Source organism: Lygodium microphyllum, chromosome 8, assembly GCF_053477565.2.
Source record: "Lygodium microphyllum isolate KBCC chromosome 8, Lygodium_microphyllum_v1.1.10, whole genome shotgun sequence".
Taxonomy (NCBI): Eukaryota; Viridiplantae; Streptophyta; class Polypodiopsida; order Schizaeales; family Lygodiaceae; genus Lygodium; species Lygodium microphyllum.
In genome coordinates this window covers 11,739,055-11,763,520 of record NC_141142.1, presented here as the reverse complement: position 1 = coordinate 11,763,520, position 24,466 = coordinate 11,739,055, and the positions used below count along the sequence as shown (strand labels likewise).

The 24,466-nt window shown below is 35.8% G+C and overlaps 1 protein-coding gene across 6 annotated transcripts in view; it reads left to right on the top strand.

Moving 5' to 3' along the window:
* Positions 1–5,399, top strand: part of LOC148031968 (trafficking protein particle complex subunit-like protein) — a 43,608-nt gene extending 38,209 nt beyond the window's left edge. The window contains exons 5-10 of one of the 6 annotated variants that reach the window (XR_015691550.1): positions 757–837; positions 1,489–1,836; positions 1,965–2,149; positions 2,270–3,105; positions 3,191–5,021; positions 5,156–5,392. Coding sequence is in view for 5 of the 6 variants with exons in the window: in XM_087682568.1 (XP_087538694.1) it covers positions 757–837; positions 1,489–1,836; positions 1,965–2,149; positions 2,270–3,105; positions 3,191–4,773 (3,033 nt within the window). In the remaining variant the exon portion in view is untranslated. Of the gene's footprint in view, positions 1–756; positions 838–1,488; positions 1,837–1,964; positions 2,150–2,269; positions 3,106–3,190 lie in introns of all 6 variants that reach the window. The other 5 variants (XM_087682568.1, XM_087682566.1, XM_087682569.1 and 2 more) reach the window with 5 other exon arrangements.
* Positions 5,400–24,466: the final 19,067 nt, after the last annotated feature.

Genomic DNA, 24,466 nt, shown 5'->3' with positions numbered 1-24,466 from the left:
AGGCAAGATGTTTGCAGCTGAACCAAGATGTAGCCCATTCTCAAATTATTGTGGCCTGCATGCAAGAGATTGTGACCCAATCTGAGTCAAGATTGTTGTATTATCAAGGGGAAAATTGTGCCCAAGCAGTGCTGGTCATTTATGACAGCACATTGTATTGAATTTGAAGAGGGATGAGCCTATATCTCTTTGCTCTTCAGATTAGAACAATACAATTACAGAAATACCGCGAGGGTGCTAGTTGTTGGGACCAATTGGGTGTCGGCTGTCCAAGATGGGGGCAAAGTGTATATTTTCAGATTTTTGTATTTAATGCTTGCTGTAATTAGAGTGAAATCAGGTTTATACCATCATTGCCACGAAGGAAGTTTAGTTTCACAACACTATAAGCAACATACTATATCATCATAATAATTGGATAAATCACAGGCAGTCATGCTATCAGTGGGTACATTTCCTGCACTGGTGCAGTAGCAACTGTGTTGAGACAGTTTGTTTGTAATGTGAAACTGTCTATGAGCTGGTTGGATACTCGGAACAAGCTGCCAAAGTAAAGTGGCGCCAATACCAAATCTTGCCTTGGAAAAGACATTGTATCCTTCCAGGAGTGAATGCCCCGTTTTGCATCCGGTTAAGATTGAAGTCTTAATCCTTTTCAGACTTCCAGGGTGCTGAATTGTCACTGTTCTTCGATGACTGCACTTCCAGTTAATAATGTGTATCTAAAACATTTCTATGATGGGCATGGTTTTGCAGGCTGCTGTGTATGCAGAATTTAGGAGAGACTGGGCCGAGGCGCTGAAGTTTTACGAGACAGCTTACACTCTATTGCAAGAGGTGTTTTCTTGTGCTTTTTCAACTGAACATGTTGTCAAGTGACATCATGGCACACATGCATCTCCCTTTCCTAGATACTATTGCATTGAAATGAGATGTGTCTTCATAAGATGCTGAGGCAGTTTTGTTTGTGTTTGGTTTTCCTCCAAATATCAAATCCATGAGCAGAGAAAGTCATAGACGTTGGTAAATAGTCACTTTCTTGTGATGATAGTGCATGCTTGAAATAATATTTTTTAAATCTTCATGGAAATGGCTGGATGGATTATTTTTAGGTTGGATCTATGATGTGAACGTGATCTTGGTGTTCTTTGAACTTTCTTGTGATGATGATAGTGCATGTTTGAAACGATATGTTTTAAATCTTCATGGAAATGGCCAGATGGATTATTTTTAGATTGGATCTGTGGTGTGAACATGAACTTGGTGTTCTTTGACTACTGCTGTTGGAGTTCTGTGTTGAGTTTAGGATCTTGTGTTACAAGAGATACTCTGCTCAGCTTCCCTGTTTGAATATCTGAGCCCATTTTGCCAAGCTGCTTTTTTTTTTCCCCTCATTTTAAGAGAAACTGTAATTTATGATGGCTAACCTGTAAGTAAATGGGAAAAGCAGAAGCTGCAACCATGACATGATTTTCTTTACTTAAATAGTCACAGGTGGTGACAGCCCCAGTAGAATCACTCTCAGTACAGCGATTGGTTGAACTAAAGACTGTAGCAGAGCAGCTGCATTTTAAAGTTTCGACCTTGTTGTTACATGGTGGCAAAGAAGCAGAGGCAGTGAGATGGTTTAGACAGCATATAAGATTCTACAAGAGTCTTATTGGCCCCCCAGAAGGCCATTTTCTACACTGGTCATGGGTTAGCAAACAGTTTCTGGTATTTGGAGATCTTATACAGAACAGTTTGAGGGTTGCCACCCCATCAAAGCCTACAGTACCTAGCTTGGGTGATTCACCTGTTACTGACCGGGAGCTTCAATCTGGGCATTACTATCAGGTGTGCTTGCTTTTTGTCACAGATTTTAGAAAAAATACATTGCTTATGTTTCTTTGAGGATTATGTTTTCTAAAGGTGTTCATAAGTGCTGGTTGCAACTCTGAATGTGGTGCTTGTGAAGGTCACAGGTGGCAGCTCATTATATGCTAGAGAGATACCACAGTTTCAGATCTTGTACTCGCATGTTTGATGGTTTTGCCAGTGAATCAATGGTAGACATGCTGGATGATCCTCCAGAGGAAGTTGGCCCGCCTTTATATGTTGGCCAGTCTTTCCGCTTGCTTAGTCAAGGGACATCTTTTGATGCTCAAGGGTAATTTTTGTTATAATGCTTTATGCTCTGCTTCATGTTAATTATTTTATTCCAGCCTTATGTTTAAAAGACATGTTTTGATTTATGTACCATATCTGCTTATATTATGTTTGAATGTAGCCCCACAGACCGTGAGTATGTGTACCATGCTCTTATCAAAGAAAAGATGTTCCTTCATTCTGCAGCTACTATTGACTTGTTGAAAAAAGCATATGAGCAGTATAAGCTCATATCAGCAGGTAGAATGGTATTCTATGTAGCGAGTGAGATGGGTCGGGAATGTTACAATGCGAGACAGTATGCAAATGCAAAACAGCTACTTGACTCTGTTGCTAATATGTACCGTCAAGAGGCATGGATAATGCTATTGTGGACAACTTTAGGATATTTAAGGGAATGTGCAAGGCAGCTCCACTTGTTGAAAGAGTACATAGAGTATTCCTTAGAAATGGCTTCTTTGCCCACCTTTACTGATCAAGATGGCAGTGATCTTGAGTACCAGGGCAGTTTTGAACGTAACATTGGACCTGCTGGGCCCCTCTGTCATGCACAAAGAGAGCAAGTGTTCAACGATGTATTTGAGCTACTACAAGGAAAACATTCTGTTTTACCTGCTCGGGAGGGTGATGCTGGTCTGATAGTGTCAGAATCTGATTCAGTGAATTTGAGCATAGATGTTGCAAGCTCTCTTAGGGCAGTTCTTCAAGTTTGTGTGGCATTCCACGAACAGTCTGTAAAGCCAGGGATGACAACTCCCTTGACCTTGTCACTTCTAACACACTTGCCTCTAGCATTGCAGATCCAGGAACTGGAAGTACATTTCAATCAGTCAGCGTGCAACATGAATTTACATGGCGGGCTTGACAATCTGAATGAAGTCACACAGGCAACCAGCACGTATGACTTGCTTTTGCAGCCAAATAGATGGGCAAGATTTTTAATTGATGTTGTTCCAGGTATATAACAATATGCAGTCACTTTTAACTTAATCTTTTATGCATGTTTAGCCTCTACTCAAACAAACTCTTGTGCGTTATACAGGTCAAAGTGGCAAATTGGAATGCCTGACAGTCACAGCACGCTTGGGAAACTCATGGATGGTCTTATGTCAAGTGGAGAGTCCGGCATCAAGGAATGATACCTCGTTTTGGAAATTTGAGTCAGGGCTTGAAATGTTGCCTATGGCAGACAATGGCCTCTCTTGTTTTGGACAAAAGACAATTCAAGTAGAAGAGCCAGATCCTTTGGTTGATCTAGCATTGGAAGCTTTGGGCCCTGGACTCCTTGGCGAATTCTTTCCTGTAAGTTTAACTATCAAATCAAAGGGGCATTCAGTGTATGCAGGTGAACTGAAGCTTAGCATTGCAGAAGCTTCGACATTGTCCTTACTTTCACCCAGGACTCCAAATTCATCAGAATCTTCATTGGTAGACCTTTTCAAAAGAACCTTAACACCAGAAGAAGATGATCTGGAAGGTCCCAATTTTCAGAACTTTTCTGGTACTCTATCTGTGCCATCCCTGACAGAAGAAAACAGTTGGTCGATAGTGGTGTACTTGAAATGGAAAGAAGCCAAACCTATCAGTCTCTTTGTCTCATTTAGCTATCAATCTGAAATCGTAGCTGATGGAGGCATTCACCCACTACGCTTGTTTGTGCATAAAGGTTTGCAGCTGGAATGTGAGAAACCATTGAACATCACAAACAAGTACATGTCCCCTTTAAGGAGAGATGCTTTACTTCTTGGAGGCCTTGATAACGGTAGACTTACAGGAAAGGCTTGTTTACCATTGAATGAAACAAGTACCCTCATCCTGACCGCACAAAATTCCAGCTCCGTGCAGTTGGAGTTGCTGTCAGTCACTTTGAATGAGGCTGGTGAAGGCTATTTTTTGATTCAGAAAACAAATCATCCGTATGTTGATACATACCTTACCTCTCAAGTAGACTGTAGCAGGCATCTTGCAATGGAGAGCGGTGAAAGCTCTGGTGTGGTTATTATGCCCGGAGAGTCATATGCTAAGCTCTTTTTTCTTCGGCCAATGAAAGCAAATTCATCCCTGGCTGTGGGGACTCTATCTGTCAGATGGAGAAGGCTTAGAACCAAGAGGAATCTATTGACTTCTGATAGTGATGTTTCAAAGTCTAAGGTAGTTGACTTATTTGCTGCACCATTGATTGTGAATGAACTCACAACACTTCCTGTGGTACAGGTTGAAAAGCCACCATTATTGCTGACTTTTCACTGTCCTTCACATGGTATTTTAGGTGTCCCGTTTACTGTCTCCATGTGCTTGGAAAATTATACACCTCTCATTCAGGAGGTTAGCTACTCCATAGTTGATTCTCCAGGTTTTATTCTGTCTGGAGCTCATAGTGACACTATACAGGTGCTTCCATACTCCAAGGATGTTATTTCCTGTAAGCTCATTTCAATTGCTTCTGGCCAGCAGCAGCTTCCTCAATTCAATCTTACAGCTACTCGCTATAATGCAGGCTTTCAGCAGTCCCTTGCAAATATCCAACTATTCATTTTTCCGTCTTCTTCTCACTCCAAAAATCCTGCACCGCCCTCTGACTATAAGCCCCCTTCACCGTCAAAAGCTGTATTTCTTAACGAATAATATCTGTATTCTTTGGACTTGAAGTTATTCCGGTCAAAATACAAAAGCTGGACATTAAGTTGTGCTTTAATGAAAGAGATGTTTCTAGCTCTCAAGCAGTGCATGGTGAGTCCTTTGAAGCAGTCTCCTGCTTTACCTTACGCCATAAGGAAGATTGGATGTTGAAATGAATCCAGAAACGTTGTGTACAGAGGTTGACAGAACTGCGTTGATCATCATTGATGAGTGTTTTGTGAGCATAATCAGAGGTAAGAATCTTAACTGTGGTCCCCTCTACTGTGGGTCTGCATGTCTCTCTCCTTTTTTCGTAAACTGCATGTCTCTCTCTCTCTCTCTCTCTCTCTCTCTCTATACTCAGTATTCTCCTGTTTTACTTCTACAGTCGCTTTCTTCCATATGGTGTACATAGACCATTTCTTGTAAGGGAAATAAACAAGGCACCAAACATTATGGATTAATTTCATGTGGCAAACCAATCTCAAATGTGAAATATTGGGAATATCAGTTTTACTTCCCCTCGATTCTTTATGTGCAAGAAGAGGGAACATGCAGAGCATGGAACTTGCTTAATCAGAATACTGCAGGTCATCATGGTGTGTGACATGGTGTACTTACGAGATATTCAGATCAGTTATTTCTTCTGCTCAAATCAGAAACAGCAAATGATAATTCGTTTCTAATACAATGTATGCTTGAATTGTACTTTCTCCACTCCCTTCATATTTGTTGTTTGGAATCTTGTGCCGTGACTGTACTATTGTGTTCAAGTGCTATATGACACTCACACCCACTTGAAGTCTCCTTGTGCTTAATGCATGCGTTACTTGCAAGCTGCTGATACATCGTGGGCAACAAATAAATGGTCAATATATGGAGCAGAATTCAGCCTCAGACAAGTGATTTACGGTCATCAATGTGATATAGTGGGCAACCAATAAATGGTTAAGATATGGAGCAGAATTCAGCCTCAGACAGGTGATTTATAGCCATCTATGTTATGTGGTTGCATCCTTGCATGGAGGCATGCAGGGATGCTAGCCCATGTGTATATGTGTGCTTTGATTTATGTGTAGGATCAATCTATGTTTGTATATTTGTTGTGCATATGGAGTGTGGATGCATAGTTGCACATGTGCATGCATGTACATAGTAAGTGTGCACAAGTATACATGTGAGTTTTGAGCCTCCCAAGTTGGAAATAGCAATTGACAAAGAGCAAGAACTAAACCAAAATTTTTTATCTCCGATTTAGATAGTGGGATTGCAAGATGTTTCTTCCCAAGGCATGGATTGATAAGATAAATGAAAATGATGGTTCACTACAAGTGTTATTATTATAGAAGCTTTACTTTGTGAGGCCTATGTCAAAGAAGGCCATGTGTGAAGGCCAGGTTCACACCAAGGGGATAGAAGTTTTAGCAATCTAGAGATCTACCATGGATGTTTACACTACTGGTGAAAGTGTATGGAATTGGACTTTTATGTCTTTAAAAGCAACCAACCATATAAGCTTATGCACACTTTTGTTGAATCAAATTTCACCACGTGTAAAGGAGAGCATCTGTAGTTGGCCAAGTTCTCTTTTGAGGTGTGAGGTTGATAGAAGTGGTAATCTTGAAGAAAATCACGTTTTTGGTGGTTTGAGGCCTATATAAATAAGTACACACATTAGATGATCCCCTTCTCTTTTTTCTTTTATTGTTGAGTGTGAACCCAACCTTAATTGAAATGGATATATGTATAGGTTCCTATTGTACATGCCAAAAATGTGGATGTCTAACTAATGTTCGATCATATTACGTTAGCCATATCTAAATCTAGTAAAACTAATGGAGATTCACTAGCTCTTTAACTAGGATAAATGTTAAGGCTTTGTAGAAGAGGTGAACATTAAAATCTTGAATTTATGAATAAGCCAATCATAAATGGATGATAAGAATGGGTGTATGGTTGTGGCATATCCTATTGCCTCTATAGGTACATTCTCTTTAACTAGGATAAACCTTAAGGCTTAGTTGAAGAAGTGAATAGAGAAATCATGGAAACTATGAATAAGCCAATCATGAATGAGTGATAAGCATAGGTGTATGATTGTGGCATAATTAGTTGTCTCTATGTACATTATCATGAATGCTTCCATGGTGTCTTATACAATGCATAGTGTTACACATGGGGGTTATTGTGAAATATGTATACATATTTGGGCTATGTATTTGGGAACAAGGTTTGGACATAGGTAAGTTAATCATAAAGGGTAGATTGTTAGATATGACCTTTGGTGGGGTAATGTATATGATCTTTCAACATAATGATAGAAAATTTTCAAAACAACTTTTATACTATGCTCCTTTGAGGTTAGGATTGCATTATGAGTTGTAGATTCATGATTTGTATCCATATTCTAGATCAAATGTGAAGAAGAATTACAAAATCACATTGGCGTGTTATACAAAGGGTTAAAGATATGAGTGCCTAATAGATGAATGTGCCTTTGCATAGGTTTGTATTCTAGTCAATGATATGGGAAATATAAATGCAAGGATGAATGCTTTTTAAGCTAAAACTTGTTAAGAGGAGGAAAAAAAATGTTGCTCAAGGTGGTTGTCTAATAATTGTAGCTCGAAAGCATGCCATCCAAAATACTTGAAGTTGTAAGTGTTGTTTTATAATCTTGCATTTTATTGGTAAAAAAGAAATCTACCTACATTTGTATGCTCAATATATAAAGCATGGTCAATATATTAAGTAAAATTAATGTAGCAAAAGAATTTGATCCAATGCAATGAGATGCAATTGAATGCTCTCACAAAATGAGCATGTGTTGTGCAACTTGTAGTACATATGAAGAAGAAAGAGATGAAGGTATTGGAGTCTTTGTATGGAATGCATCTAAGGACACACTTTATATTGTATCATGACAATGATGTGTATAAAATCACATGGTCTCCTACAATAGGTAACTCATCCATCTTTTAAAGAAAGCATTGTTGGCCCTTCCAACCATTACATTATTCTTGTGGAGCTTGGAGGAGATGTTATAAATCACTTGACTTGCTAATCATTGTAAGCATGAATTTTTAATTCTAATAAAATTATATAGCTAGAGTTGAGTGGGACGTTGACATTATTTGGTATAGATCACATCCCAAAAAATGGAATGTTTGCATATTAGAAAATTGTATTATTGAGGAAAACAGGCGGCCCTTTTAACTTGGTTAGCCTAATGTACTCGATATGGTGTTGAAGAACATAAAGTGATGTCGAGATGGCCAACGAGTTAAGGGAAGGGATAACTCTAAGTAAAAGAAGACAACAAAGAAGTTACACATGGTCACAAAATTTTTAATCTCTCTACAAAACTAGGTTTGTGAGTCAATACTTAGATTTTGAAGTGCTTGTATTAGGATAATGTGCACTCTAGTGAATAAGGGAGGGAACTACCCTAGAGTTAATACATTTTGGAGAGATTTATGACACCTCTTCACCATACATATTGTATGTCACTCATATAGCTTCATACACCACACACATCCCTCTTTTTTCCATTGATTTTGCAATGTGACCTAATCTTTCATATTTTCTTTTTATGGTAACACCATTTGCAACGATATTAAGCAAGATGGAATGATTCCGAGCAAAGGGAGGGTGGGAAGGACTTGGTGCATACTTTTGAAGAAACATGTGTTGAAAGAAAACTAGGTTGCTTAAACTTGAATTGTATGCACTAGGATGACATGTACTCAACATGTTACAATATGACACCTTATCTTTGTAAAATTTGAAGCAAACAATTCCAACTTCTACATTATATATTACATGGCACTCTTTGTAATAAAGCATAAGTCACCTTAGTTTAGAGTAGGCTAGGGTTAAGTATAAAAGGTGGAGATGTAACATGTAAGGGATTTCTTTTGCCATTTTCAAGCAATATATGCTTTGAGGATCTTTCCTCCCACCAACTAAGAGGGTGCATGTAGAGTGCAATAGGATAAATAATGCAATTATATGCAATCCTTCATTGTTGGATTGGTCATATCATGCAATAGTCATAGTGCATCCAACATATAACTTAACATGCATAGACCAATGATCGCTTTAAGGACCTATCTATACATGTTATAGAATATGTGTCTAAAGTTCTAGCTTAGAATTTAGAATATGAGACAATTTTTTGTCTAGAAAAAAGAAATCTTACAAGCCGTGTAGTAAATACTTCTAACGAGACTAATAAAGATATAGAATGTGTTGTTTTTAGACTTATAATGATAAATTTTCTCAATAATAATACATCAAAAGCATAGAATGAAATATAGTTCAACCATGTTAATGGAAAGAAAATAGTATGACTAAAGCAAGGTAAATCAAAAAGCATAAAATTATCAAAGATTAACCTCGTTACGAGAAAATATTCCTCGATAATATATTTGTCAAATATAGTATAACATTGACCCAGCTTTTCTATTGAAAAGCATTTCTAGTTAGGTTTATTATATACAAAGAAAAATGCATGAATATCTCAAGCTTGCCACCAAGTGGCACTAGGCACTTCATTATTTTCATCTAGGTTTGTAGAAGAGATTGTCAATGGTGTCAACCTTATATTGATATCCACATGGTTTTGTCGAGCATTAGTTGATATCCAATTTGCTAAAGCTTGATCATCTGGAAGGTTCTCTATTGAGTATTGTAAAACATATAATATCATGCAAATATCCAGGGTTGTAGTTAGCTTGCTGCACACCTTATTCTTAAGAAACCCCACGATACTAAATATTCTTTCATCCTCCATTGATCCTAAAATCATTGTTTGAGCCAAATTAACAAGTCAAAAATATTCAGGTATATATTCCCAAAGCACTTGGCTCATGCTTACTGGTGCCACACATAGTATCTCAAAAGCTTTGTGATTCCTCTAAAAGTGCATCCCCATCTAGTATTGAGATGATTTCTTCAGACTCCTAGACTTGTATGATTTTTGCAAAGTAATTTGTAAAAACACAGACTCTTTTCTTGAAATTTGCTTGACAAACTTGGATGCCTTATTGGTGGTTCCAAAATTGTGAATAAACTGTGCTGTTGCCTCCGATAGTTCACTTCTTGGAAATTGTTCTCTTATTCATTTACACAGACTTTGCAACTTTTGCTAGGGTAGTTTTAATACCTCTCATAATGTCGAGTCCCATTAAAGATGGATACTCATCCAATAACCTCTTAGTTGGTAAGTACACGCTGATCCATCTTGTGCTCACATGCTTCAATAAATTTTTACCCTCTGTTAAATCCTTTGTCATCTCTTGAGATTTCAAATATTGTTTGGAACTTCTACAAAAGAAACCATTACAGGTACTGATCAAATGCCCCACCTTTGTAAAATACTTTCACTTGTAGTTTTTTTTTTCAAGCTCATATTTTGTATTTTTTCCAACACTGTGGATTGATGATTTTTCACTTTGTGTTTCATAATGTAAATACTTCTCATAGAGGTTGACAATCTTTAGATGCAAATAGTAGAGTTACTAGATTTCCATCTCGCTTTACTTCTTTTCCATCAACAATAGATTTCTCACAGACTTTTCTTGCATGTTTCTCTATAGTATCAAGTTTGAACTGAAGTTTAGAATCAATTCCTCTTTTTCACAATCGAGTTTTTTTTGAAGTAGCACCATTTGTTGGTATAAGTGGCTCAATAAATGGATACTTACTTACCCAATCCAATTGAAATTTATAATTTGCAAGGCTTCAAATATTCTTTCTCTTTTTATAACTAGGTTGTATGCTTTTTGAAAATCTTGGCATCCCTTCTTCATTTGTTCATACAGGCTAACATTAAGCATCATGTAGAGTTGCAAGTCATACTTTCAACTATCGTAATGCTATAAACAATACGGATTTGTTGGTCTCCGACCATTTAGTATTGTGATTCAACCTCATTATTTGCTTTATTTGGTGGCATTTACATATTTGGTCGATTTATAGGCATTTGTGAGTTGGTACTAGCATTTTTAGTTAGAGAGACATTTATTGGATTGCCAAAGAATGTTGTGATCTCTCTCTTTGAAATCTCAAAATTTTTTTGTTTCTTCAATCTACCCATTTTTATAGAAAAACACTAAAAATAAAACTCAATATTTTATTTTTAACAATACTACTAGTTATATCAATTAACCCCACAAGGTATAAAGATTACACATAATTCATAATATGTGGCTTTAAATGTAAAGGAATGTAATGAATATTTTTTTCTACCTATAAGATTGTATATATGCTAAATATTTTCTTATCTTTCACTCTTAAAGACAATAGTCTCTATAATTCTTACGCTAAGAACTATAACAATGCAAGCAAAAAAGTAACCAAACTAAACATTGTTATAAGTCAATAGAAACAAAAAACCTCAAGCCATATTTTGGGTATAATTAAAAATATTTAAAAACTCAAGCATAAGACACTCTCTTGAGGAGACCACTATCTTTAAATCAAGATACAATTATTCACACTAATAATCTTCGCATATGCACTAGCTACTCACCAATGTTTCACGTTTGCTAACTACAAACAAATTATAGATATAAAATCCCACATCATGATATAAAATGCATGAGACAATAGAAATGATAAATTTCAAAACCTGAGAAAATGATCAACCATACAAATTGTGGGATGAGATATATAAAGGCTTGGAACATTGAGTTAGTTACTAGTAAAAACTATAGCCACATAACTAACCTAATCTCAAGGCACAAAGTATAAGTTGTATAATGTATTCCATAGAGTATCAGGTTTTATTTTCAAAAAAGGGGAAATTTTTAGAGACATCTTTGGATTCCTGAGTCATGGAGAATCCATAACTTGATTATTTTTGTTTGTAGAATACAAGGATATATTAGAAGAGGTGGGGTATTCAAAAAGAGCGAGCTAGGATAGAGCTAAGCTCTATAAGCGGTCTTTGTGCCTTTACAAGATCAATGCCATACTTTGTTCTCAAAAAGTTCTTAAGATCTGGAAATGACATTTGCATAGTCCTATCATCTACCAACATGTGATCCCTTACCTTGAACTCTAACAAGTGTATGGTCACTTTATCAAGGACATCCTTTGGTTACCTACACAACCACAAGCACTATCCTAGGCACCAAAACTCCACAAGATAGATGATAAGTCAGTCAATTGAGTATGCATCTAACTCCTTACTATAGGCAGACTAGCATAGAGGGTTATAGATCTTAGGTGCAATCCATGGCCTTCTTCTCCTTTACAACTCTCCTTTCCATCAATGCTCTATCTATGATGTGCATGAGATTATCAAGCATCCCACATTGCCAATTCAAATTTGATTTTGTCATGTTGAGAATAAGTATTATACCCTAGTCTATGATACCCACCTTGGGGGTGTTATCTCATGTAAAGTCTAACACCATATTATTGGTTTGCAAGTCTAAATGGATGATGCCAGCACTATGCATGGCCTTCATTCCATCTACAAGTGGATGAATAATATTTGGCATATTATTGATAACACCCATAATCCTCGCCCTCTCCTCTATATTGGGCAATTGGTCTATGTCATGTCTGAATCCCATTGATGGCTTGCATAGGTGCTTGGTTGTCCTTTTATATTTTCATTCCCAAAAAGGGCCCCACATCAATTTATCATTTAGTGTACCACCATTCAAGAAGGGGAGGATCGTAACCTAGGGCAACTCAAAAGCAAAGGCAACAGATCACACAATCGATGCATTGATCTTTTGGATTCCGCACTCCACTTGAAATTACTAAAACTTAGTATTATTTGATCCCTTATACATTTTGGCCCAAGGTTTAAATCTTAAAAAAATAACTAATATTGTCTATGGTAGCTTCACCACATTGTCCAAAGGAACATTCCTTCACTAATGACTCTACCTGGCTTGATGGCATCGAAGGGAATACCAATTATTGGTGCACACTAGTGATTCCTCAATGTGCACCACATAGTTCTTGCTCTTGATGGATCATCTTGTTGCCTTTACAAGACCAGAACTGATACTTGCACTTATAGTACACTTTAAACACTTTGGCAAAGAGTTTGGATTGGATAAGTCATTCACCCACTTTGAGTGTACCACCTTCTCTTTCCATTTTATATTCCATAGAACTAACTTATGTTTCAATGTAGATGATGATGCTAACTCCCTAAGATCCTCAAGCATCTTAGGAGCATTTCTGAGCAATGTGTGGCAAAGATACAAGTTCTTCTCGGGATCTCAAAGTGCATCAACAACTAAGTGTGATAGCCCTTGTTGATGTAGCATGGTACACATAGCTGCACATGCTTGATTGCAAAGGTTGACAAACGCAACATCGTTACCATTGATGAATCGTATTTGCTATTTTGCATTGGATAATAGGGCCTCTATCAAGCAAATGCAAAGTGCTTTGACAACTTCACAAATTACAAGCTTTCTACAATAAAGAAAAGCAAGCGTATAAGCAGGATGGCCAAGGAGAAACATTTGGAGAAACATGTGGGATCCGAAACACAAATATTTCCTTAAAAAAGGTTCAAATTCAATATACAATCCTTGTTTTTTTTTTCATATTTTTTAAGAATATAAAATCCCTTTGTAGATCTATGATTTCAAGATTTTTATAACCTAGAAAGTGAAGTTATATTTAAGCTCATTTTATACCTAGTGCTTAAAGAGAACATTGCAATATGCAAATATTAAATGCGTTTATAAATTCATTTACAAATACAATGTTAATTTTCTTTCCTTAGATGCTTAATCGACTAACTTTTAGAAAATTTTAAGTTTGACTAGGGGGCTCAAAGCTTCTTTTCTTCAATGAACTACCATTTTATCCACTTGTAATACCTACTCATCTTCACAAAGGTATTAATTTTATAAATACATACTCAACTTTACAAAGATATTTTTAATTTTGGGTAGGGGTTAGTAGAAGACATTCCTTGATATAAATCAAAGATTGCAACTCTCCCCCAAACTCAAAAGATATTGCCATTATGATCAAAGAATATGTATGCCTTATGACACATAAGGTTGGACCTCATGTGAGTTTGAATCTAGGTTTGAATCTAGGGACCTAACAGAACATATAGACTTGTGGTTTCTATTAACTAGATAAGTAGTGCAACCAAAGATTTTGAGATGGGAAATCTCTGGTGGGTGTCCAAACCACAATGCAAGTGTGTGGCAGTGAAGTGCTAGACTATAGCTTGTTTTGCTAATATGTTGCTCTTGCTATCGCTTCCTTCCAAAAAAATTTAACCTAGGTTGGCACATTTAACATGGCTATGGCTACATTTAGGAGACTCTGGTTCTTTATTTTGCCATGCCATTTTAGTGGATGGTATGGAATAATGAACTCCCTATAAATATGTAAAGTCTACAAATGTCCTTAAATTCATTGGATATATAGTCCCCTCCATTGTCAAATCTCAAGTCCTAAATTAATGAAAACCGTGAAATACTTAGATCCAATGCAAGATGTAGGATGTTTGGATCTTGAAAGGTCTTAATTAGCTAAAGATTTTGAAAGGTAAAAGAGTGTGATTGAGAGTAGGGCATGTGTAGCTCTATTGAGGGTTCAAGATTGAGAGAAATAAAGGGAAGAAGGACTCAAGGGAGTACCCATAACAAGGTTTCTACAAGCAAATTGTTGTAGGACATATGAAGATGCATGACTTGGTCTATAGTTCCATAGAAGAGAATCTTGAGGTGATACAAATGAGGAAATGGAGGTGGGGGATTTGCACATGCACTTGAAGAGGGCTTAAGGATGGAATAATCTAGAGTGTAGAGTCTGCCTAGTTTGGGACAACTGAGTTCAAGGGATGGTGAAAAATATCATCAGATACAATGGCCTTTGAAGAAGATAGTCTTGAGATGATACAAATGAGGAATAGAGGTAGGGGATTCACAAATGCATTTTAAAGAGTGGTTGAGGATCGAATAGCCCACACTATATATTTTGTCCAGTTTGGAACAAGTGAATTCAAGAAATGGTGAAAAGTGTTGTAACATACGATGTCTTTGAAGAAGAGTAGGATAATAGGATTGAGAGGCAAGTTTACTTATCTTTAGTAGATTTTTCTTACGGTTGGAGACATAGTCTACCTTGTGTGCCTTGATGATGTGGTTGGAGAATAGCTCCACTTGGATTATACCATAGCTTTTTGATCTTGTTGGATGCTATTGTCCCCCCATGACCACATTGAGTGGTCTAGAAATATCTCGAAAGTTTCCCAACCACTCTTTGTGGACTTGCATACAATGAGTAGCTCCTAAGTTTAGGAACCAACTATAATCTTCTTTCAAGTCTATGATGTGAGTAGCCAAATTTATTTGTATCCTGATTCCTGGCCCCTACTAATTTCTTAGTAACATACCTGTTTTCCTAGAGATGTAGTAGAAGCAAAGAAAATTATATATATTATATCTTCTAATGAGAATTTTATGTAAAGGCCAGTGGAGCACAATTTCATTAACGTGTTTCTAAAAGATAAGCCAATAGCCACTAGGTATCGTATCTGCAAGTTAATTTTTGTTAATGTGAACTTCTAAAGCTAAAATTAGAAAAGGATCATGGCAAGAAGCCTAGTCCCATATACTATTGTGCCATTGCTTATCCCTACATAAAATTGAAGAGAAATGCATTTTTAAGTAGAATTTTGTAATAATGCGTTCCTAAATTTCCTAATGTTATTCATACATGCTCTTGCTAAAAGCATGACTATACTTGCTAGAATCATACTGATCATACCATTAACATCTAACCATTAATATAAAAAATGTCATAAACATTGAACTAATTATGCCATTAATATCTACTTTTGGTTCTCTCTAATGTAGAAGACCATAGCTAGGAAGGCCTATTGTTTCAGTATCACCTTTTATTTATAACTATATGGTATCAGGTTGATATATGCCTGACATGGATTTAACACATCCTTGAATCTAAATAATAATATTATAACTATAAATGTCTAAGGAAGGGGTTAGCTTGGATATAACCATATTTTCAAGAATATTTAATCCATGCAAGTGAAAATTTTAGGTGACGAGAGAAAAAAGTGAGCACATTCAAAGAACCTTATAAAAATTGATTATGACTTACGAAGATGCATTCTATAAACCAACAAAAAACTTGTAGGGTGCATGCTTGTAGCCCAATTGAACCTTGTGATTTTGTAAAATTCCAATGGTTAAAAACTAAGGTTTCTTTGTAAATGAGAAACACTAATAAATGATTCAAGTAAGTTGTTGCTCATGAAAGTATAAACAAGACACATTGGCAAGGACATTTGATGGTGGAATATAGAATCTAATATCCATCCCATCAAATAATACCAAACAATTAACATATCAAGACATTGTGTGGTCAAATACATGACCAAATGCCGATCACTTGCTTATTCACATGCAACCCATTAGCATACTTTTGAGCTAAATTCATGACCAAGTGCCTATCCATACCAAGGGGGAAAGGAGAGTGTAACAATCAAAATGTCACCTCTATGTTGAGTTCGTGACACAGTGCCAAGTCAAATGTGACATACTTGCTAAACGACCCTCACTTGTAGAATTCACAAGTGAGTGCCTATGTGGGAAAATATCTTTCGGTCCTACATACACTCATCATGAGACAAAGGTATCATGACATATATATGTCCAATACATGAAACATGCTAATTCACATGTCCCACTATCCACAAGTGACAACATATCATACCTACACACAAAAACTCAAACATACAAGTAATGCACGAGAAGGAAGAACTACCTCATAGCATGCATAATGCATACCAATCAATAAAGTCCCCCCTGTCATGCATGTTTGTATGAAAAGTATATGCACACACATGGTGAGTGATAAGAGAGGATTATCTTGTTAGTCCTCATGACATGAATATCTTGAATTCATGGTGCATGCCAATCAAATGGCTCTCTTATCATGCACATGTATATGCATATACACATACAAATACATGCATACTCGATGGTAGAAAATGACTACCTTATGACTTGCATATTTTGAATTCGCAACTCATGCTAATCAATAAGCCTCTCCTACCACACAGACTATAATCCAAAACTCAAACTAATTTATAGTTTTCAATTAATTGAGATTTCTCTTCTTATCCAAAGTTTGAGCTTGAAAAATCCCAACCTAACATGCTTGATTTACAATTTGCACCTAAATTATATAAAACAAGAGAGAAACCAAGTTTAAACACCAACTTTGAATACCAAGTTTAGGCAAGTAGGTCTCTCATAGATTATTGACACAATAAGTCAATGCAAATCATGTCATGCTAGCAATGCCATTAGGGATACAATACTATCTCCACATTTACTTATGGTAGCTAACATGAAAAATATGTAAAAAAATTTATAGATCGTGAAAAGTGAAGACAACTAAGTGTATGAAAGCTTGATTGTATGGCTAATTATCATAGGATATGTGCAAAAAATCGGCATTGATTTTGTGAAAAATAAGTATGTGAAATTATGTCAAATCTATACTAGTCAAATTTAAACTTGTGAAAGACTCTTTCAATAAACTAAAAAGTACAACTTAAAAAAAACTTTAATCAATGCAAGCCCACACTTATGGTGCCCTGCTAGTGCCAAGTATCATGTTTTCCTTTATGAAGTTATGTGGTGACATTCGATCCTTAAAAAAGCTATCATATTGTGTATGAGTCATTCTTCAATATCTTAGGGTGGTAACACATCTAACTCTTACTGAACTTTGTGGGAGTCTTGAAAGTATAGTGCACATGGTGTAGCATGTTCATTTTCCTCCTTACTAATTAGGATGTGGCTATCTTTACTCTAAGCATTAACAATCTAGTAAGGTGCATGGGTGTAGTACCACCCTTAATAAAACCAACACTGCCATAGTCCCTTCTAAGAATGGGAAGGCCATTAAAGTATGCCAATATGGTAGGAATAATCATAACATGACTTGAGGCACCATATTCTAGGTTTTAAACTCATTGGGTGAAAGTAGAAATTCTTGTAATAACTACTCCATCATTTTTATGAGACAAATACCATGACCAACAAATCAAGCACTAAATTGTAGTTTTAAAATAGTGGGTAAAAATAGCAACACTTGCAATAACTAGTCTATTATCACCATCATCAACATAGACCAAATACCATGATCAAGAAAACTATGACATTGCCAAATTAATATGGACTAATAACATGTTATATAAGAGACCATAATCCCTAAGATAGCTCAAAAATATCTCTCTATGGGACTAAACTTCAAGGCATTCTTACCTTGTCTCATCAAAGTCTCAAAATATTCTCCAACTACATCACACATTATGTGACATGAACTAATTCTCAAGTATTTTGGGTTTTTCAAACGATGTTATACATTTGTACTTCACATATGGGCCACATATTCTACTCATCGGATTACTCCTCATGAATAAAATGAAGCAAAAATATTCTTCAGGCATGCAGGAGAAATGTGGACTCTCTTTTTTTTCCCTTAAGGAGTGAATAAACAAAAATAGGCCTAACCAAAGAGATAGTTGGAACTCCGGATTCATGTAGCATGAATCTTTTAGCCATTTCTTGGCCCGAATCTTCTCTCAACGATACAATAAGTGGAAATGTGGGGAATACAAGGCTATCACTTCCTGAAAGTTAGTGACTCGAAATTTTTTTTCTCATTTTTTTAATGTTTGACTTTTAATATCTCCTCTTTTCAGTTCCCCCTCTTTCTTAGGCAGAACTCAAGTTAATCATTTCTCTTTTGCCACTTCTTCTTTCTTGATGAAATTTTACAACCTCATTGTTGCTTGTTGTATCTGTAGCCATGTGAAATTTCATTACCTCTACACAAACACAGAGTGAGTTTCTCATGTTTTATGAGAGTGGAGATTATTCTACAAAAGCCCTAAGATTTTCTTAACAAAAATTTAAAGGTATATTGTTCTCTTCCATAGATGTTCTATGGTAAAGTTTTATCTCGTTTGGAAAAAACTTGTGTAAGTTATGTGCATGCTCTGACATGAACTTTCTTTTGTTTTCATACTCTAGGAGTCTCTCATAGTTGATCAAGACCAATGATCTTTTAAATACTCAACTTCTTCTTTGTAAGAAGCTGGGAAGAAGATATATTTAGTGTAGAAATAATAGTAATACCATGTCACACTAATATAGGTATAAAATGGAGAGACATGTAAATTTTCACATCTTTTTGAAATATAATACATTACTGTCTCTTTCCTCATCACCTTGCTCACAACTTCTATGGCTTCTCATCTCTTTTTATCTTTCTCTCTCCATTTCTAGTATTTCTCTCTCCTTGTCACTCTATTTCTCTCTCTTCTGCATCCTTCTCTCTCTTTTGCAGTCTTCTCTCTCCTCTTTCTCTCTCTCTCTCTCTAGTCCACTTCTTAACATTCTTCAATATCTTTGGGTTTCTCTGTAAACAAAGTTACATGTATGTTGTCTTGGCTTTTTTTGCTCCATAGTTAAATTTCGTCTCATTTGGACAAAATCTATGTAGGTTATATGCATACTAACCTTTTCTTTGCTTTTGTACTCCAAGAATCTCCCACTGTGAAGAACAATGATTTTCTAAAAACTCAACTTCTTCAACATCCTGCAAAGAGCTACATGTATATTGTCATTTTTTGATGTTGCTCCATGGTTAAATTTCAACTCATTTGGACAAAGCCTATATAAGTTATATGCATGCTTTGGCCTAAGATTTCTTTTGTTTTTTTACACTAGGAATCTCACAGTGAAGGAACAATGATCTTCTAATAACTCAATTTCTTGTTCAACATCTTTGGGCTTCTTTGTGAAAAAAATTGTAGGTATAATGTCCTTTTTTTAAAACTGCTTCATGGTTAAATGTCATTACATTTGGAGAAAACATTTGCAAATTATGCATATTCTGAGTTAAACTACCTTTTTCTATTTATCCTAGGTCTTCATCTCAGTGAGATACACCTATTATCTAGAAATCAACTTCTTTTTTAACAACCTTAGGATTGAGGGCTACAAAGATTCTCAAGCACGTTGCTCTCTACAATGATTAGATGAAAAATTTTGTTTCAGCATTGTAAGTATTTTTATGAAGTATTGTTGTCAATATCTAGTTAGGATTGATGGGAAGAAATATCCAGGTTTGAAAATTAAGTTTGCAATGTTAATAATTTTTATATTTAAAATTCTATAATTAAAATGCTATGGTTAAGAAAAGATTTTGTTAGTTTTTTATCTCGTTAAGATAATTATATTTAGATTCTAAAACCATGGAATAGCATGCGATAGCATCAATGTTGCAGTCTCATAGTATTGCATAATATTAGAATTTTATATGTGAAATGACAAATGGATGCTTGTGCATAAAAATATTGTTATACTAATGATTCTATTTATGGACAAATTCACTTACATATAATAATAAAAGCACATAAAAATTTATTGATAGGTAACTTTTATATTTGGTTAATATAGATGTCTTCGCGGAGGAAAAACATTAGTAACATGCTTGCAATGGAGGTCTTTAACAGGAAAGATAGTAGCAATGATTGGATTTGTGATAAATACTATAAGTTGAATTGGATTTTGATGCATCTAAGTACTTGGCGAAGTTTCAAGGTCAAGCATAAGGATGTTGTAGACCCTAGTAAACATTGGAAAGGTCAAATTTTAGAGTTTAGAAAAGTGTTTAATGGGACAAGTACAATAGCAGAAGTGTTGATCCAATATGTTTATATGCATAAACAAATCTGTATACACAACGAGAACTACATTGCAAAATATAAACAAAATAGTAAGTTTCTAAATTTTATCATTGTTTATTCTTTTGCATTAGAGTTGTTTTTTATAATATTTGCAATGTTCTAATTCAAATGTGTTTTACTGATGACTCTATATCCATCAACTCTGAATGAATGAATGAAATATGGAATGTTTGAGTGGCAAGATACATGCTTGGCATGAAGACATAGGTTCTTTGATCTATGGTAATAACTCTGAAAGTCAATTTACAACTCAAAATATCATTTTTTATAGTTCATTCTATGTAGTAGAAAGTAAGAGATTGTAGCATGTCCCATTGCTGCTATTATCTAGTTGTGAATGGTTGATTGGTAGCTTGGAGTTGTTAGGAGCATGTAAGTTGAAGATAAAATTTGACATCAATAGCGCTATGAAACCTATCACAGCTCCAAAGGTGTGCATCTTAGTTTGTTTATTCCATTTTCATTGTTTACACATTTGTTTAATTTATATGACATTATGAAGAAAATGAACCTTACTTATCAATGCAAGTGTTCGTTTGAGAAATGGATGAGTCAGCTATTGGGCAAGTTATGGCAAGTCAAAAGAATACATTTTGATGAGACAATCGAGTGCAAGGTCAACCAATCAGATCTTACATTCAGATAAATCTTTTTTATTGAATTGTGTGCCTTGATTTAATTGATATAGGTATTGCTTAGATGAATTGTTGTGTTAGTCACTTTTACTTACCATATTTTTTATTTTAATTACAAGGGGAGTGGATCAACTTCTAAGATGAGACACATATAGCTCTCCTAGATGTGGTTATCTTGTGAAATGGTCATAATCCTTTTGTACTTAGTGTAGAGAGTCATTGGTCCATTTCTTTTCTGAGATAAGAAATCCAACTAATGTCCAATGAGCCCCTGTGCAACTTCTATTTCAAGTTAGATAATAGAAAGGTCAAGACTCATAGTGAACAATCCCTAACATGCAAGCGATGGTGCTTCTCCACATATCCTTGAGATAATGGAATTCTTGTAAAAATTCTTATAAAGAATGAATAAAAACTTTTCTTAAACTTCTATGTACTTTTAATTTTGATAATTTTGGTTTACTGTGATCCAAGCATGTGACTATATATATTGTAATTAGTCAATCACGCTTGTTAAGATCACGATTAAATTGCAGGCTGGAGTTCCGTAGCCTTTGGAATATTGTCTTTGCATAACGATATATTATAGCTCATCTCTTTTAGTACTCATTTTTTGAGCACTCGCTTTGTTATTGGAAGAAATAAAAATAAGTGTTGAAAGTATTTAGATTTCTAACTATTGTGTTTGAAGGTTTTTTAGATTTTAAAAAAATCCAATATTTTCTCTAGTTGGACTTGAACATACTTAGTGATCCAAACATATTTGAGGATTTAATGAAGCGTAATGAAGCATTTGTCTATTTGAGTAATTTTTATGGTGGCTTTCAATTATTGAAATAAAGTATCTATATGGTTATGGTTTTAATTTTAAAATTTAAGGTTAAACATTTTATAAGAATATTTATTTAAAACCATTGATACATAAAATTTAGATCTCCAAACTCATTTTCACTTTCATTTTCTATTTCTTTGTACCTACTCTCTCTCTCTCTCTCTCTCTCTCTCTCTCTCTCTCTCTCTCTCTCTCTCTCTCTCTCTCTCTCTCTCTCTCTCTCTCTCTCTCTCTCTCTGTGCCATGGCTACTACGCTCGCCTTCATTGCATGGATTAGCTCCTCACGTATGCACCTATAGGAGACCATATTTACTTGAGGTTTTGCATAACCTTGAATCTAGAGAGATCACTTTCCATGGTAGATCCTAGCGCTAGCATATTGGCATCATTTTGTGATTAGGTGAACCCTCTCACTTGCTCCATCCCAAACTTTTCTCTTAGGTGGATATCGATAGATTTTTTGTATAGTCTAGGTGTCGGATCGAGCCATGCAAAGGTAATAAACCGAGCTTTGGTGTATGTGGGGCAACAACTTCGTGCTAGAGCTATATCCACCTCATCCCAAGACCATATCATGATGGATCTCATCGAGTGTGATATAGCATTTGCTATCTATGTTTTGTGCACTGATGTGCAAGAGAACAGTGAGGAAGATATTGAACGCACCCTCTTAGCCATAGCTATAGTATTTTGAGAGGGAGCTTGAGGAAATTTCTCTTGATCCAAGTGAGGAGGTAGCATAGAGCTTAGATTTTGTACGGCCACCTCCCTACGCCTTGCTGAGATGTTGAGCAATTAGCCACCTCTTGCTTCTCTCCATACTATCACCATCGAGGGGGTTGAATACCTATCCATGCAAGATGTGTTGGAAATTTTGGAGATAAGAGAAGAAGAACTATACTATATCATGGTGTGTGATGCACCATATGATTTTATAGATTTTGACGTATACAATGCCCAATCACATATGGATGAGGTAGCTCGATACGATGGTGGCAAGAGCATCAATGGCATCTTTGCCATTGTGAACATCCAAAAGAAAATTGGGGATGCGGTGGCAGAGTATGACATCTTTGACTAAGACATTGTGAGCACTTGCAGGAAAGCCTTTTTGGTCCTTGATCCAACCACATGGTACCTTCCCAAGAGAGAGATGAGGGCACCTCGTTTGCGGGAGCAGTTATGGATGCTTTATTACAATGGCAAATAGATGACATGAAGAAGGTAATATTTTTTATTTTCAGCACAAATTCACCCATAGAACCTCTAGGTATGTGAATTCAGGCCCCCAACACGAGTGTACGGCAGACATGGCTCTTGTGTAGGGGTCCGATCTTGGTCAAATTTCATGTTGTGGATCCACATGAATTGGAGGCCCTATGGGTAAAGTTGCACGCAAAATTGAACTATACAACTTTAACAGTCTATGAATAGTGAGTCTGATACTGAACTTATGTGATGTAGGACATTATTTATATAGATGAGTTTTCATCTAGGCAATGTGGCAAATCTGGTGGCCAAGGAAGGATACACTACTCCACATTGAAAGAGTACATTGGCTAGCTTATCAGCAGCATAGTAGCATTTCATAAGACATGTTCTCTTGCTTTTTGCTGAGAACTTTCTGAAGTTGAGGGTACTAATGAAAACTAGCCCCTTCAAGACCATCCAAACATACTCTAGTTTTGGAGAAAGTAGTGCTGCTTTGACGTTTGAAGCTGCTCTACTTGTTCACAAGTACTAGGTTTGGCCCACTTTTCTTCATGGTGGCTCGTGGTATGGTTGCCGGAGTTGAAGACCCCATTATCATTAGGCAGGAACTTCTAAGGAAAAATGTATTGTTACCTATGATAAAGAGTAGCTTTGACCATAGGGAGCCTAGCTCTAAGAAGTCTAAGACAGATTAGATGTACTTACTACCTAATGATGTCTCTTTTGCAATGTAACGTAGTTTATAATCTTCTCTTATATTAATAAAAATTGATGTTGTTGGATTTGCATGCAATGTAGGTTGTGATACATATCATTTATTATTATTTGTATTTAAATATACTGCTTGTTTATTGGATTTATATACAACATGATTTATTATTTAAATTTAATACACATCACTTTATTAAATTCATGTGTAATATTTATTTATTTAAAGGCATGTAATGATAACTTTAAAAAATAAATAAAACAATAACACGTGATTAAACAAAAATAAGATGTGTCAAAATTTTTTAATTCATATTCATAACAATTTATAGAGGATCCAATACAAGTAGGTTTTAGAAAATCACTTCAAAAGCTAAATTCCATAGATGTTTCACTAGTAGACCCCTACTCTTGTTGCTCTCCACTAGGATTGTCCCTCCATCGCTGAAAGAATCTCGCTATCCGTAGATCCCTATTAGTGATGGTGACCCTCCTTCCATGTATTGTTGCATAGATCG